Source organism: Acartia tonsa, chromosome 9, assembly GCF_053477335.1.
Source record: "Acartia tonsa isolate MP-2025a chromosome 9, ASM5347733v1, whole genome shotgun sequence".
NCBI lineage: Eukaryota > Metazoa > Arthropoda > Copepoda > Calanoida > Acartiidae > Acartia > Acartia tonsa.
The window spans coordinates 43,331,162-43,347,965 of NC_137268.1; the positions used below are offsets into that span (position 1 = coordinate 43,331,162).

At 39.4% G+C, this 16,804-nt stretch overlaps 2 protein-coding genes across 2 annotated transcripts in view; one reads left to right on the plus strand and one right to left on the minus strand.

Moving 5' to 3' along the window:
• Positions 1–16,804, minus strand: part of LOC145329011 (methyltransferase-like protein 25B) — a 22,176-nt gene continuing 5,372 nt past the window's right edge. The window contains exons 3-17 of the mRNA XM_080173008.1: positions 8,594–8,713; positions 8,307–8,409; positions 7,882–8,011; positions 7,377–7,455; positions 6,960–7,032; positions 6,562–6,642; positions 4,987–5,063; positions 4,705–4,791; positions 4,220–4,318; positions 3,951–4,026; positions 3,435–3,529; positions 2,828–2,915; positions 2,109–2,231; positions 1,489–1,595; positions 1–1,045 (exon numbers count right to left, since the gene is read on the minus strand). Of these exons, the coding sequence (XP_080029134.1) occupies positions 898–1,045; positions 1,489–1,595; positions 2,109–2,231; positions 2,828–2,915; positions 3,435–3,529; positions 3,951–4,026; positions 4,220–4,318; positions 4,705–4,791; positions 4,987–5,063; positions 6,562–6,642; positions 6,960–7,032; positions 7,377–7,455; positions 7,882–8,011; positions 8,307–8,409; positions 8,594–8,713 (1,486 nt within the window). The 3' untranslated portion in view covers positions 1–897. The remainder of the gene's footprint in view (positions 1,046–1,488; positions 1,596–2,108; positions 2,232–2,827; positions 2,916–3,434; positions 3,530–3,950; positions 4,027–4,219; positions 4,319–4,704; positions 4,792–4,986; positions 5,064–6,561; positions 6,643–6,959; positions 7,033–7,376; positions 7,456–7,881; positions 8,012–8,306; positions 8,410–8,593; positions 8,714–16,804) is intronic.
• LOC145329010 (uncharacterized) overlaps positions 9,063–16,804 on the plus strand; it is an 11,654-nt gene continuing 3,912 nt past the window's right edge. Inside the window, exons 1-2 of the mRNA XM_080173007.1 lie at positions 9,063–9,261; positions 9,403–9,555. The gene's annotated coding sequence lies outside the window, so the exon portion shown is untranslated. The remainder of the gene's footprint in view (positions 9,262–9,402; positions 9,556–16,804) is intronic.

A 16,804-nucleotide genomic window follows, 5' to 3' on the forward strand; every position in this document is an offset into this window, starting at 1 on the left:
GATTTATTGTTGGTGAGGTCTTAAGTTAGGCCGTTTAATTGCTATTATTATCACAACAAAAAAATTAAGTACAAAAAAAATAAAAACAAAATCAAACAGAACAATAAATCACAGATTGTAATAATATAAGCAGACAATAAATATTATTTGATAAGGGAAGGATATTTTACATAAAGAAAAAAAAAATGTCCTTAATATTAGGCCAGTTTAAAAGAAACATCTTGCTAATCTAATAAATTTAAGGGGGGGGTTTAATGCAACCATCTCGTAATCAGTGAGCAAATGGCACTTAGAATTTGAATTTCCATCTGAAATTTTGCATGAGTAATCCTTGGTAGGTCTATTTTCCCTAAATCGAACAAAAAGTTGGAAAAGTAACGGCTAACGGCTCAGCCGTTTTGCCATTTTTCGGCTATTCATAGTGTAAATTAGTCACGAAACCTATCTCCACATAATACTCTTTGTCACTCTAAAACGCTATCAAACGGTTTTATACGGTAGCTGTTGGTACTAGGAGTTTTAAAAATGGTTATTGCTTTCATTTAACATGAATTAAACCAAAAATATGTTATAAAAAGTTGATACCTACGTAATTTATGATGGATTTACCCTGAAAATAGGCAAACAACGGCTAACCGGCTGAGCCGCCAGCCGTTACTTTTCTAACTTTTTGTTCGATTTAGGGAAAAAGACCTACCAAGGATTACTCATGCAAAAGTTCAGATGGAAATTCGAATTCTAAGTGACATTTGCTCACTGATTACGAGATGGTTGCATTAAAAAAAACCCCCTTTGGAAAATAGTTTTCTTCTACTATAATATTCCCTCCTATTATTTAATAAAAAATTTATCATTAATTAAGAACTAATCGTTTTTTATTGGTAACATTTTCTCAGATCAATTTTTTACAGCAAATAAAATCTGATTTCTAGGCGACAGAATTGGGTCAAATAGAGGTATGAGTAGGCTATTATGGCCGGCTTCGTACAGAGATATACAGCGGTCAAGTAGGATGACCGTTTCAAGTACTGGCGCCAGGGACAATCTAAAACAATCATAAATCATATATTCGAAAGCAGTTGATTATTGCTGTGTGTTCATGTATAAGTAAGATAACTATATTAGCTTGAACAAAAAGTGCTGCACATTAACACAAGTGTGTTTTTGGTATTCACAAAATGGTAACAAAAAATTATCATTTGATAAAAGATGGAATGGGTGCCTTTACACAAAGCTCCTTGCGAGCATAGAAAAGCCTTCCTCATTATTATATAAATAAATTGCAAATAAGCAAGGGGAGGCTTTTTTATGAACTCAATGGCCTAACCTAGCACTAAATATGACCTAACATACGGTTAAACACTATCAAATGAAAAACTATCCCTTCCCCACCACCCCTCCTTATTTTTAAATAAGTTTTAAAAAATGGAGGAAGGGGTTTATTTGCTGAACTAGACACTATGAGGGTAACCTCAAAACTATCTCTACCTTAGAGTGTAATAGACAACAACCTCCCACCATGATTCTAATTCTTTAGTAATATCTTGGGTATTAAAATCTTCAGGTTCAAATTTTATGCTGAGATTACTCGTAGCCTAAATGAAACATTGAATTAAATTAAATATTTATACATAAAGAAGGTCATTTTTCTGTATTTTCCGAAAAGTTGTGTGTTGTCGGTTAGTCAAACTTTTTTTAATTATGAACATTTCATATATACACATTTGGTCAAAATTAAGAACAGTTTGACCTAACAAACGCCTTTGACTTTGATAAACACACAACCTTACAGAAAATATGCGAAAATATTACCCCATTTTAATTCTTAGGATATCTTCATGGAAATGGTCTTTACATCACATATTCCAATAAGACATAATATTATTGAGCTTTTGATGTAGCTCAAATTAATAATGAATAATGGATAAGCAATAAGCACACAAAAAAGTTAGAAAAACTAGTATTTATTGGAATATTTAAACTGATGCAGAAACTGGAGTCAGTATTTATGCAGTTATCTATATTCCAAATTACAAACATATAAAAATTACATATGCCATCAAAAGAATTGGACCTTGCAGATAAAATTTTAACTAAATCAAAATCACCTTAACTGCATAATCTTGGAAAGACATGAGATGAGCCTTAGCAACAGTCTTCAATATTGTGTGCCGTAAATCTACACTTCTGGTAACCAGAATCTTTTCCAGTACTGCTCGGTAACAATGAACCTGAACACAAAGACAGAGATAAGATAAATATTATAGTAAAACACTAGAGGGAAAGGGGTTAAATAACTGTATCTCCCCATCGCAGTGTCCTTGTGCCAACTCTCAATCGGGTCATTGAAAATCAACCAATGGTGTCGGTTATATCAACACAGCCAAGTAGCTGAAAACAATTTAGTAGTAGAAAGTCCATATGAACAATCTCTTAATTGTAAGGATAGTAACACAGTGTAGGCACAAACCGACCGCATAATTAGGCAAAAGGGCAGTTATCTTTATATCATCCGATAGTTAGTAATAAATATGCTATTTATCTGACTTTTGAAAAATTGATTCTTGGGACAACTAGGTTCAACATTCAAAGCAAAGTATCTCTATAATAAAGTCTTAAAAATGTAAGTATGTCCATAAACACAATACCTACTGTATTTACAATTTGCAACAAGTTCATATACAATTTAGTTTATACATTAGTAATCTACTTTGACACTCTACACGTGTTTATGTTCGTTTTTTTCCACCGTTTGATTTCAGAGCTTCCCTTTTATAGATCTATTATTATCCTAGTTAAAAGGAAAATAGTTGAAAACATGTTTTACCTTTAACTTATCTTCTTCTCCTGCCCTAAGTCTGTCTCTGTACATTTCAATAGCATGACAGGCCAACTCAGCATTTGTATAGTTGAATCTTAATTATTGATAAATATTTTTCAATCACTTTTTCATAGCTCGACAGCCGCACATCAGCCGACTGAAAATCTCATTGAAATCAACTCTTTACAAATTTAAAAATTAGCTGAATGTATAAACCTGACCAAAATTTCCCTTTTTTCAAAAAATAATTTGAGAAGCATCCAGGCATGTTTAAATTTGAGGCTTTGTCGCTTCTGTAGCGCGGCGACTGAGCCGTCGAGTCCTGCCTTTTGAGTTTTGTAAGATTTTCAATAAATTGGGTTGATAATAGGATAAGGACTGATATTTTGAGTTTAAGTACAAAAGCTTAATTCTAATTTGTTTAAAATTCGATGTAATTCAATTGAAAATTACATTACTTATTCTTACAAAATGATACCTAGCTCTTGTTAAAAAGTAGAAAATTAAGCTTTTACTTATTATTACATACTATCTATTTGCTATTTGCCTATCTTTGAAACTCAACATACATGCATAAATTGAAATTCTATAAAAAAAACTGGTAAAAACTCACCTCCATTGTGTTTGTATGCTGTTGACAAAATGTGACATAGGAAAATGTTGTTGGACCTTCATATAACAGCAACCAACAGAGTGTAACATCACAGCCTTAAGGAAAACAATAGTTGTGCTAATGTTAAAGTTCCTAAATATTTAAGCATATGTTAAAACTAGGTAGAGGATTGATTTCTTTTAATAAATAAAACTAAAAGTTAGGCGTAAAACAAAATCAAATCTTAAATTTTTACAAGGATGATAAACAAAATAACCCCATCTGAATATTTAAATTATTGGATAAAAAAAACTAACGACACTTCTAGTTTTGAACTAACCCAGGAATAAGGTAAAGCCTACAAGCGATATAAACCTAAAACATTATTTAGTGCGAAGAATAAAATAAATCAAAATTCAATAAAAAGTACCCAACGAATAAGATAACGTGGTTATAAAACTTTAGGTATCTGGGAATGTCACCTCCCTCCTTGATTTTTTTTACATTTTTAATATATTATCTAATTATGATACATACCTTAGTATCATTGGTGAACATTCTAATAAGTACAGGTGCCAAATCTCCACATGTGTGCAGTCCAACTATTCCATATCTACAAAAACAAGAAGGTGGGCTTTTTAGCAAGGTGTGCCAAAAGGGGGGAGGGAGGGGGCCAACAATAATTCTGCGGTGCTTCTCTGTACCCATTATAACCTAACCTTACCTGAAGTAAGTAAAAAACAAAAACAAAATATATTATAATCAGTACCTAATTGTATATAAAAACTTTATAAAAGTACTTATACCTAAGATTGATATCCGTAGTGGAGAATTTTTCTGACAAAATTGTATGAAAAGCCTCAAGGTTCATGTCGGGTGCAAGAAAACTTGTCACGTGCACAGGTCTGATCATACACACATATCATTTATCAAATTAGAAGACCTAATATTAAAGAGGTGAGATTAGTCTCATTTCAATATCTAGTAATACAAAAATAGGACCGATTAAGCTATACAATCCAGGGTACTTGTATTGGTGCAGATCTCTTTACTCACCCCCCCCCCCCCCTAACAAACACGCCTAGGACAATGAGTTTATGTTTTCTGGGGGTTGCAACTGAAACTGATTTTTTTTTAGATCGGATATATTCTAAAAGAAACTTTAGCTTCCAACCCCCCCCCCCCCCCCTCAAAAAAAAGAAGTAATAAGGTAGAGAACGTACTATTTAAATTTTTAAGGCAAAAGCTGTTGACTGGCTGCAGCCGTAAATACTAAATAAATATCATGTTCCTTGAGTCAGGAAGGGTACTGGGCAGTTCTCCATTCGAATCTTTCAAGTCTTGGAATTTAGGCTTCGATAATTTATCCTCCAATTTCCTGACAATAAATTTTCTTATCATATTTTTTAATAACCTTTAAAATGTTTTAATTCTAAAAATCACAGGACAATTAATTTCTTAATGCAGCAATAACAAAGATTTATTAATAGGAAATGTTGTTGAAATGACTAATTCCAATAAAATAACGGACGGCAACTTTTCCAAGGTTGCTGGTTTATGAAAAATCAATTACCTGACGGACTCTTCTAATTGAGCATCAAATTTCTTGGCGGCATCCGTAAAGTCATTGTTGGAATCAACACATGCTACCTGAAATTTATAAGTCAACTTCAAAAATATTTTCAATTGCTAAATGCTCGTGACTTTCAAGTTTAATGAATAGAAGAGTAAACACAGTCCCCCACAAGGATGTCCAAGTATTTTTTTTTTGGTTAGGGGTAAAACTTTTTTTATTTTTTTTTGGGGGGGGGAGGGTAAGCACTCTATTCCCCCCCCCCCCATTTCAGAACCTAGGTTCCCCTACAAGATAATTATAGCCCAACTATAACACAAGGAGAGATATAAAGTTTTTGTCTCTAAGCCTTGCAGTTTGAGTTTCATTCTTTATGTTTGAACTAGCGGCTTCGCCCCTAGCCTCTAGAGGCGTTGCCCCAAGAGGATTGATTAAACCAATTTTTCGTATTTTAGATTTTAAAAAAAAAATTCTTTGAGAGGGGGTAATTTTTTTTTTTTGAGGGGGGGGGGGGAGCCGAGTAGTCGACCCCACTATTTAAATTTTAGTTTTAAAAAGAAAAATTTTTTTTTGGGGGGAGGGGAATTTTTCATTTTTGGGTGGTTGGGGGTGTCCCACCCCCCAAGAAAAAAGTTATAAATCTTCCCAGGACCTATGAGAAGCTACCCTTTAAAGGAATACCCGCTCGGTTCAGCGGTTAGCGAGATCCTTCGCTACAAACAAACAAACAGACATCGTTCTACTTTGTATTAATTATAGATTAACTAGGACACCTGCCATGCCCATACTCATTCCAAAATCCATATGCATACCTACGGGTTATGTGCATAGGAGAGGTATCTTGCCAGAGCTGGATCTTTAAATCATTTTAATGGTGATTTAAATCGGGGTGCGCCGAAATTCAGCCAATCACAGCGCGGCATTTTTAAAATGCGCCGCTGTGATTGGCTGAAATTCTGTGCGGGGTGATTTAGCGCACCATTGAAATGATTTAAAGATCCAGCTCAGGTGACCAACACCTGATCCAACATATGCATACCTGTAGGTTATGTGCATAGGAGAGGTATCTTGCCAGGTGACCAACACCTGATCCAACATATGCATACCTGTAGGTTATGTGCATAGGAGAGATATCTTGCCAGGTGACCAACACCTGATTCAACACATGCATACCTGTAGGTTATGTGCATAGGAGAGGTATCTTGCCAGGTGATCAACAGCTGATCCAACATATGCATACCTGTAGGTTATGTGCATAGGAGAGATATCTTGCCAGGTGACCAACACCTGATTCAACACATGCATACCTGTAGGTTATGTGCATAGGAGAGGTATCTTGCCAGGTGATCAACAGCTGATCCAACATATGCATACCTGTAGGTTATGTGCATAGGATAGGTATCTTGCCAGGTGATCAACACCTGATCCAACATATGCATACCTGTAGGTTATGTGCATAGGATAGGTATCTTGCTAGGTGATCAACACCTGATCCAACATATGCATACCTGTAGGTTATGTGCAATGGATAGGTATCTTGCCAGGTGATCAAAACCTGATCCAACATATGCATACCTGTAGGTTATGTGCATAGGAGAGGTATCTTGCCAGGTGACCAACACCTGATCCAACATCTATTAACTTTGATTCTTCCATCTAAATAATTTTTGTAAAAGTTTTAAAAAGATTAATACCATTTTTTTTTATACTTAAACAATTATGTCAAAATATGTAGAGCAAGAGAAAAGTAATTTATCTTAATGTATTTGAACCTCTTTATCTTTTTTCATTGTTAAAATTTTTTTCTGCTATTTTCGTTGTCAGAAAACATAAAAATTCGCAAAATCATTAAATGTATTAAAACTTGAAGATCTAATATAAATTCTTCTTATGCTTCTAAGTCTTAAAATAAAAGCATTCTATAAATGTACATCAATATAAACAATATAATTATGAAAAAAAAACTATTTTACCTCCGACATTGTGTCTTTGATAAATTTTCCCATTCTAGCAAGCTCATATTGTTTCTTGGGTTTTACATGTTTCCTAAAGGAGCATAATATAAAAATCCACGAAATTTGATTCATAAATGATTGCTAAATAGAACTAAGGAATTTTCAAGACTATGCCTCTAGGAGCATTTGGGAAGTCGACCTTCCACTTTTATATTAGTTTTTAAACAAAAAAAAGGGTAGGTAATTTTTTCTAAGGATGATTTCTATTTCGCTGGTTGTGTTACCCTCCCCTAATCTATCTATACTTTCATAAACTTAAGATAAGCTTTACTGTAAAGGAGAATCCAAAAGGTAGTGCAAGTTAGAGATATCCTTCGCTACAGACCCAAAGACAGCCTATTACTTATAAATACAAACAGGATAAATTTTGAATACCTGAAAATATGTTTTAGAGATGACTGGTGCCCAGAAAATACGCTAAACATTTCTTCATAAAACTCATACTTTCTAACCCCTGAACAAATAATATCATAATAATACTCCACCAAAGTAGTTTGTAAAATGGATGGACACACTAAATCGTCTACAAATCCCTTGCAAAGATAGTCATGGTAATACCTTTTATCAACCCCATCCAAAAATTATTTCAATGCATCATTATCGTTATATTGCAGATTTTACCCTTTATGATTTAGTAATTTAGCTTTGCATTTATTGATGTTCTTACCAGGGCCTGACAGCCGCGCCAAAGCCTCAAATTTAAACCAGCTTGTGTGCAAAAAAAAAATTTAAAAAACATGGATTGTCTGTTTAGGATTAGGTTTAGACATCCAGCCAAATTTTAAAGTTATGAAATGAAGCTTTCACTATGGCTTACACACGGCTGCTGAGCCCTGATCCTATAAAGATTTTGTACCTGATAATTATTAATGTTATGTACCTGACTTGCACTGCGGTTGATATATATCACAATCATTTTTATTCTCGTCATAATTGCTTTTCCCGGATTTGTTAGCAGTTTTTGATACACTTTCTCTCATTAACTCTTTTACAACTTTAAAATCCTTTATCTGAACAAAGCATTAAATGATTAGAATAATGTAGTGCTTTTGCATATAATTCATATTTGTTTAGTTTTCATTTTACAATGGATATAGGATATAGGTGGATATATTGACAGGGGAAAATTTGTCGTCAATTTAGCTTACTAATATGGACCTCATTTATTCGTAAGTTCGTTCATTTATTAGGAGGGGGTAAAGTGGTGGGTTCGAGGAAGGGTATCGTTATTTATCCAAGTACATGAAAATCTGGTGCAACATCCAAGTAATAATATATCTATTGACGATAAATCTATAAACCAACCTGATGTCTGTTAAGTGAAAGGGCGTGTATTGACTGTTTGAATGCTAGCAAAGACAGTGGCCAAACTTTTTCCTGGCTGGCACAAACATCTGGATCCAGTAAACTAAAAACAGTTTTATAATCAAGTAAATTGAGACCCAAAAAAAGTATACCTATCTATTAAAAAATCTAGATAATCAGTAGATTTTCGGCGATTTTAATTTGGTTCCTAACCATGTTAATTGTTAATACCTAAGGGAAATTGGTCTACTTAGTGAGCAGTCAATCTATCCCCAATTTTATTTTACCTGGCCAGACTTGAAGGCGATGAAGTGCTAAGGCATACCCTCCATCCTGCTGGTAGCTGCAACCATAAAGATGTATCCAAGAAGTAGTCCAACACAAAACTGTCAATCACCCATTGGTAACTAAAAATAACGTGTCATAAAACATGATAAAAGGCAATATTTTAAAATATTAACTAAACTAGCGACTACGCCCCTAGAGGCTCTAGGGGCACTTGAGGTGTGGGGGGAGGGTGAGAGGAAGTGGACCATCCCCACTTTCAATTTTAGTTTTAAAAAGAAAAATTAAGAAAAAATTTTCCTCATGGGGGGTGGGTGATTTTTTTTCTAGGCGATTTCTTATGGATGATATCCTCCCCCAAAAGTTAAAATATTCCCAGCACCTAAGAGAAGCTATGATATAAAGGAGAATTTTATCGGTTCAGTAGTCAGCGAGATCATTTGGTACACACAGACAGACAGATACTGTGCAGTCCAATCTAACGGCTGTCCATTTTTAGGTCGAGCCAGAACAGAAGGTTGCTTTCAGTCTACTGCGGCAGATATTATAAATAATCGGTCTGTTCTTTCTTTTTTCCAATCATTCAAAAACAAAACTTTTTTCAGACCGTCTATCTATAATGTCTGCCGGCTCTTAAGAGAAATCTAGGCTGGCACTATCCAATATACAGGTAGAGCTGCCATTTCTCTTTTACTGTACCTTAACCCTTAAAGTATATAAAATACAAGATGGGAAAACTAAGGCTGGTAGCTAGGATAAAGTTTTAGGTTTCAACTGATTTATTAAACATATTAATATTTAATTATTTCAGCAAACCAACATCAACCTGCCCCCTACTTCCACGACCTTGATACTTGCAGAAACAAATGCCCGGACAACCACAGTGGTAACCCGGGATACTGGAAGACCAGAGGCTGGAAAGAACAGGACAGCAGATTTGAAGAACACACTGTATAAACAGCAGGTACAAAATTTATTCCAGCAAAGTGCCTAGAAGTCTTTGTGTCTGTCTGTTAACAATATCTATCTTAGCCAACAATTTGACTTTGACATTGATGTTGATATAAGATCTTGGATACTGTGCCATACCTGGAAAAACTCCTGACCATACAGCTTGGTCTAATTTAGCTCTTATTAATTGAGGGCACATCCAAACTTTACCCCCCGGCACTTGTTCACAAGGCCACTTAAAACCCCCCCCCCCCTTATTTCCTCCGGTACTTGTACTTTACAAGACCCATCCCATTATTAGCTTCAATGGTTCTGTTCAACCGGAACTTAGAAAATAATAATCACCAATAAAAAAAAAAAAAAAAGGGTAGTATATAGAAATATAATAAAACCATCCATAAGTGGTAAATGAGGGAAGTTTTCATTACAAAACCGCCCGGAGCAATTACACGCTCAAGGCATAACACCCTTCACCTACCCTCCATTAACCACCCCACCCCTCCACAAAATACACGTTCAAAATCCGACTCTGCGACTGTTGTGAACCGGCGGCCTAAAACCGTCAGAGTTTTAGCCAAAAAACATAAACTCAACACCCCGTTTGAATTACGCGCCAAAAAACTCCTTAAAACAAAAAAAGAGCTACTTCAACGGAAAAAACCGGTTGACCGCAACTCTAGGCCTGTCGTTTCTTCACGCAGGTCCAGTGTAAGTCGCACCCCCCCAGGCCAAAACAGCCACCACCGTAGCCCATCCCCGTCACCTATCCGAGGATTCCCTACACCCCCTGCAGCTCCCCAATTACTTGCAGCCCCCCACCTACCCTCTTCACCTGTTGATCCATTGATAACATTTCCCGTTACACATCCGTATAACGGCCTTTCACCACAAACCCCAACAACCCCTACAGATACTGAAGAGTTTGAGCTAGCCCCACAGCAACTAGATTGGGATAATTATTCCCCCATACCATCCTTTCAAAAATCAGCTTCAATTCTTGAAGAAGCTCTGGAACAACTCTATTCTGAAGATTTACAGAAAGAGGTTCAGGACGAGGTTTTTTATAACCCTGAACAGTTCCCGTTACACGACCACCTCCCAGGCTCAGCTTATAACGCTTCCACATCGACACACAATATTAGTGTTGATCTATCTACGCTTTTTACAGCGCAGACCCCAACCATGACTGATGAGGCAACCAAACTCATCATCGAATGCGATGAGTGCATGATGATAGACGAAGACTGTCAGGGCATCATAAATAACCCTGACAGGTTTAGCATTGAAAAGCTAGACAATAGTCTATCATTATTGGAAGAAAAAGCCTTGTCAATTCGCCACATCATAGCTTTCTTTCGCAACAGCCCAGACCCAAGGGTCACCGAAGTTGATGTAAACAAAGCACTACAGCTACGTTTAGCAATGCGCTCGAAAATCGAATTCATTCATGAACATCGTACGTCACGATTGAAAGCCCAATCAATTACGACAACTGCTGCTCCAGCAGTACCTCTCTCTACCTGTTCTGACGACTCGACTACCACTTCAGCAGTCGGATCCGAGGCAGGTACCTTACCATGTGACAGGCAAGTAACTGCGCCTCCAGCAGTTACGGCTCAAGCCACAGCTGTTCCTGCAGCAACTACGCTCCAGCATACAGCCCCCATCCCCAACCGCATTAATCCTACGACATACGCGGTGAAGCAAGCAAGGGTAAAACAAAAAAGGGACCCTTTGCTTGTGGAGCTTGACGACCTCTGCGAAAAATTCACTGATCTTAAAACCACCGAAGTTAAGCATTTAGGTCAGTTCAATAAGCTCAATGCTCAATTTAAAGAGCTAATTGAGAAAGCACAGCGTACCTTACAGAAAGCCAAAACCTTATGTGAGGACGCAATGGTTACTGACATGGAGCAAGATGCAACAGCATTAGATGCCCAGTCGACCATGCTTGAAACCGAGATATCCAGCGTGGAATCCTTCATTGAAAGTTTGAGAACTCGATTTGGGGTACCTATCTCAGGACACTCTTTCAATCAGCGGTCATCTAACATTCCTATCCCTCACTTTTCTGGGGCTAAAACGGATAAATTTGACCTATTCACGTTCCAAAAGAAGTTCCAGATTTACATCGACTCAATGCCTTCAATAGCAGAAGTCGAAGCGTTAGAAATCCTGAAGGAAAAATGCCTGCAAGGCAACGCACAGATGTTGTGCTCAGCCGAAAAAAACATTAAGGCTTGTATGAAGCAACTGTCGTTCCACTATGGCAGTAAAACCAGCATCATAGCCAAACGCAAGGCTAAAATCATGGAACTTGGACCATGCCCAAAATACAACTGGGAACAGCAGATTACCTGGATGGTAAAACTCCGTTCATTACTTGCTGATACCCAGGAGTTTGCAAAAGAGAACGATGCGGAGCAAACTCTGTATCACGGCAAAACAGATATCGCCAACTCCGTGCTGAACCTTCTCAAAGGCGACTACTTTAAGGAAATGTCGAAAACGTTCCTCAAAAGCGCTGATGAAAATGGAGAGGAAGATGGGCAGTATTGCTATGAACAGCTTCTCCTCTTCCTTGATTGTGAGCTACGCCAACTCCAATACCAGCTTAATCAGCATGAAGGAGCATCCCTCCATACTGGCACCACAACCTCTGTTGGAAACAATGCCAACACGAGCAGTGGTAGCTCCGGCAATAGACAGCCACACCAGACTGGTAACAACCCTGGTCAGAAAAACTCGAACCGGAGTAAACCAGCCTCGAACACTTACACGGCCTCAACTTTCAATGCATCAGAGGAGCCAAAACAACGCTTTAAAGGCAAGACTGTTGACAAGTCGGCTAAGACGCAAACCCCGCTCTTAGCATATACAGGCGCATCTTCAAAGCCCGTATTGACTGATTGTGCTCTTTGTCAAAACAAACATACATATTTGTTTGAATGCAACACACCGCACAAGGAGAAACGTAAACTCCACGGCAAGACAAAAGCATGTCACAGGTGCCTCAGGATGGACGCCAACGTCAATTTTGAAAACATTGACGATTGGTGGAATCATCACAAAAATAACTGTCGCACAACCTTTTACTGTCAAACCGACAGTTGCCAGTACGCGTCACTCCACCGTGTACAGAAACACATACTTGCGTGTTCTGTTCATACCGAGCAGAACAAGCGTCGCCTGGACGACTTCCGCAAATCCTTGCCAAAGGACATGCATATAACCTCTGGCAATTTACTGTTCATGGATAATATCACCATGAATCTCCAAACCTCCGACTCCTCACCTGAAGATTCCGGCCCCAACACCTTTCCTGATGTTCCCGCCCCTGGCATCTTCATGTGCCAAAATGTTCCTGACCCCTCGGGGAACCCGCTATTGGTGTTTTATGACAGCGGGTGCGGTACCGCAGCAGTCTCAGCCTCAGCAGCTATAAGACTAAACGCGTCGGAGCACCGCCCAGGACCGACCCTCATGAATGTAGCAGGCGGTAAAGTTGTCCACTTACCCTATGGAAGTGACAAGTTTACACTGCCCGTTGACGACAGTTCTATGTCTGCGACCATAATCGCCGCAAAGATGGACACATTAACAGCTCCATTTCCCAGATGGGAACTCAACGAGCCGTACAATGACCTTGTTGCACATTACAAGGGTCATGAACTCCTACCAACTGTACCCGATGTCATTGGAGGAGGCCAAGTCGACATAATTCTCGGGATCAAGTACAACTACTTGTTCCCAATGCGCATATGCTCATTACCCTGTGGCCTGTCATTGTACAGAAGCCCACTCAAGGGTGTCAATGGCCACACAGGTGTACTTGGTGGACCACACAAGGCTTGGGCTAAAGCAGCTGAGACAGTAAATTTCGTGGGTGCTGCGCTATTCTTCACTCACGAACTGTCTGCATATCGTTACACCACTGAATCACTTTTCAACAGTGGCAAAAATTGGTGTGCAACTGACCCCAAAGATGATACCTTCCCACATCTCTGTCCAATCACTGTAGAGGAAACTACAGATGAGGACACTTCGCTGGATGTTCATACATACAGCTCAAATATCCAACATGTCAAAACACATGAAAGGAAATTCCTCGAAAGTGAAGACATTGGCACACAAGCACCTTACCGTTGTATAGGATGCCGCGTCTGCAACGATTGCAAAAACGGCGATATCCTGGAGGCAACTTCTCTCAAAGAAGAAGCCGAACAATTCCTTATCAAAAACTCGGTTAAGTTCAAACCGGACGAAAAACGGATCGTAGCAACCCTCCCTTTCATTGCTGATCCGGTTAAGGAGTTGCAACCCAACAGAAATAGGGCCCTCAAAGTCCTGGAGTCACAGTTGCGAAAACTCCAAAAAGATCCTGAGGCAAAACTACAGGTATTGGCATCACATGACAAGCTAGCATCTAATGGCTACTCATGTGACATTGACGACCTGTCCACTGAGGAAAGAGCTTTAGTAGACAACCTTCCAGGAGAATATTACCTCCCTTGGCGCTTCGTCACTAAAGAGAACTCAATCTCAACACCTGTGCGTGTAGTCTTCGACGCATCTGCGACGACTTCCTCAGGTAAAAGCTTAAATGATGTCTTGGCAAAAGGCACCAACAAATTGGAAAAGATCCTAGCTTTGGATATCAACTTCAGAGCAGGCCCGCATGCCTTCGCATGTGACATACGGATGGCTTACAACCAAGTCGAGTTGGAACCATCTGATTTCCGCTGGCATAAATACTTATGGGTCGACAGTCTTGACCCCAGTGGCACTGTCAGAACACGTATCATGCGCACAATCATCTACGGTGTTAAACCCTCTGGCAACCAAACAGCAGAGGGAATTGAACAGGTAGCTCAGTATGTCATGGACAACTTCCCTGAACACACTGCAGGTGCCCAGGTCCTCAAAACTAAAACATATGTTGATGATACCTCTGATTCAACAGACTCCGCAGCTGATCTGGATAAACTTATTGCTGGAGTTAAATTCACACTTGACTTAGCAGGCATGAGTGTTAAAAGCTTTGTCAGATCTTCAGCTGTACCTGAAGATACCGTGTCCAGTGACGGAATACATGTCGGATACCTCGGCTATCGCTGGGCACCACTAGCCGACACCCTCAGCTTGGACGCAAAACCGTTGTCATTTGGTAAGACAAAACGAGGGAAAAGACCTCCACCAGTAGAAGGCAGCCTTGAAGAGGCTCTTCTACCTAACTTTACCAAAAGAACCATTCTGTCGCAAGTTGCTTCAAACTTCGACATCCTTGGGTTATGCACCCCTGTGACTGCTAAATTCAAAGCAGATTATCACGACCTCCTTTCATATGCCACTGGTTGGGATGATGGGCTCCCAACCAAGCTGCTCATCACCTGGGTGGCCAACATTGAAACCATGCAACAACTTGCATCAGTTTCATGTCCACGGTCAGTGATCCCGGCAAACTCTCAACCCAAAGTTGATCTGTTAGTATCTGTTGATGCTAGCCAAAACATGGCAATTGTATGTGTGCATGTTAGATCAACATCTCTCTCAGGAGAGGTCACTGTCCGTTTAGCAGCTGCTAAATCCAAGATTGTGACCGGCTCCACAATCCCTCGAGCAGAGCTCAGGGCAGCTGTTGTAGGCACCATTCTTGCAACAACTGTCGCAAAAAACCTCAAGAATAAGGTTGACAAGGTCACCTTTTTTACAGATTCCAGTGTTGTCCTGTCTTGGCTTCATCAAGACGCGCGACCACTCTCCCTTGGCGTGCGCAGCTGTGTAATCGAAATTCGAAGGTTCTCTTCCCCTGATCAATGGCGTCATGTTGAATCTGAAAACAACATCGCAGATCTTGGGACTCGTTTCCTTGCCACTATCAAGGACATTGACTCTAACTCAGAATGGCAGAATGGCAAACCCTGGATGTATCTCGACTACCAGGACATGCCAGCCAAATCCTTCACAGACCTCAAGCTAACAATGGAGGCAAAACAGGCCGCTGCCCAAGAGGTTAGAATCCTTCACAGTGATTCAAAATCACCTCAGGAAAGGACAGCTGAGATAACAAAGTTTTCAGGTTATCTTTATGACCCGTGTAAACGGTCCTGGCCTAAATCTCTCCGTGTCATTGCCATTATTCGAAAGTTCTGCTTCTTTGATTTCAAATCATATCGCAGTAAGACGAAGGCAAAAGCTGCACAACTCACCACAAGGGTTGTCCAGCTATCGGACGAGGAAATCCAGACAGCTGAGAATTACTACTTTAGGCTAGCCACCAAAGAGATAATCAAGTTCTCCAGCTCAAAGGCCCACGGCAACAATGTCGTCTCCGATGATGGGATCATAAAATACAATGGTCGTATTGTCGAGGGAACAAACATTGAAGATGTTGACAATATCATGCCAGATTTGTCTCCGCTTCATTTCGTTAGACCAATTGTTGATCGTCATAGCATAATAGCATACTCCATTATGCTATATGCCCACCAAGAGCTCGCACTACACAGAAATGTAAATGCAACACTCTTAGAGTCTAGGCACATTGCCTACATTCTCAATGGCAGAGATCTTTCCAAGGAGATTCGAGCAGCTTGCCCACACTGTCGTAGGTTTAAAGCCAAGCTTTTAGAAGCTGAAATGGGACCAATCCACCAAAACAGATTGACCATTGCTCCTCCGTTCTATTACTGCCAACTTGACCTCATGGGTCCCTTCCTGGCCCACTGTGAACACAACCACAGGTCCTCAGTCAAAGTCTGGGGCCTAGTCTGTAGAGACCCAGCTTCTTCTGCTACTGCTTGTTATGCTATGACGAAGTATAACACAGACGCCTTCCTACAGGCTTTCCAACGGTTTGTTCATCGGTACTGTTACCCCAAAAAGGTGTACATCGACCCAGGTGCACAACTTATCAAAGGCGTAGCAAAGTCAGAATTTTCCATGGCTGACATTACCAAAACACTGAATGGAAAAAGCTGTAGCATCGAATACGAAATCGGTCCTACCGCTGCACACAATTATCAGGGATGTGTGGAACGCTCTATCAAGGAAATTAAAACCTTGTTCAATGCAACATTCAATGGTCTTAAATTGGATGTTATGTCATATGAAACTGCGTTCTCATACATTGCCAACGAGATAAACAACATGCCAATCTGCACTGTATCCAGGACTGAGGATATAGGTCATGCAGACCTCATCACTCCAAACCGTCTGATACACGGCAGAAATAACAGGCGAGCACCCACTGGGCCAATGAG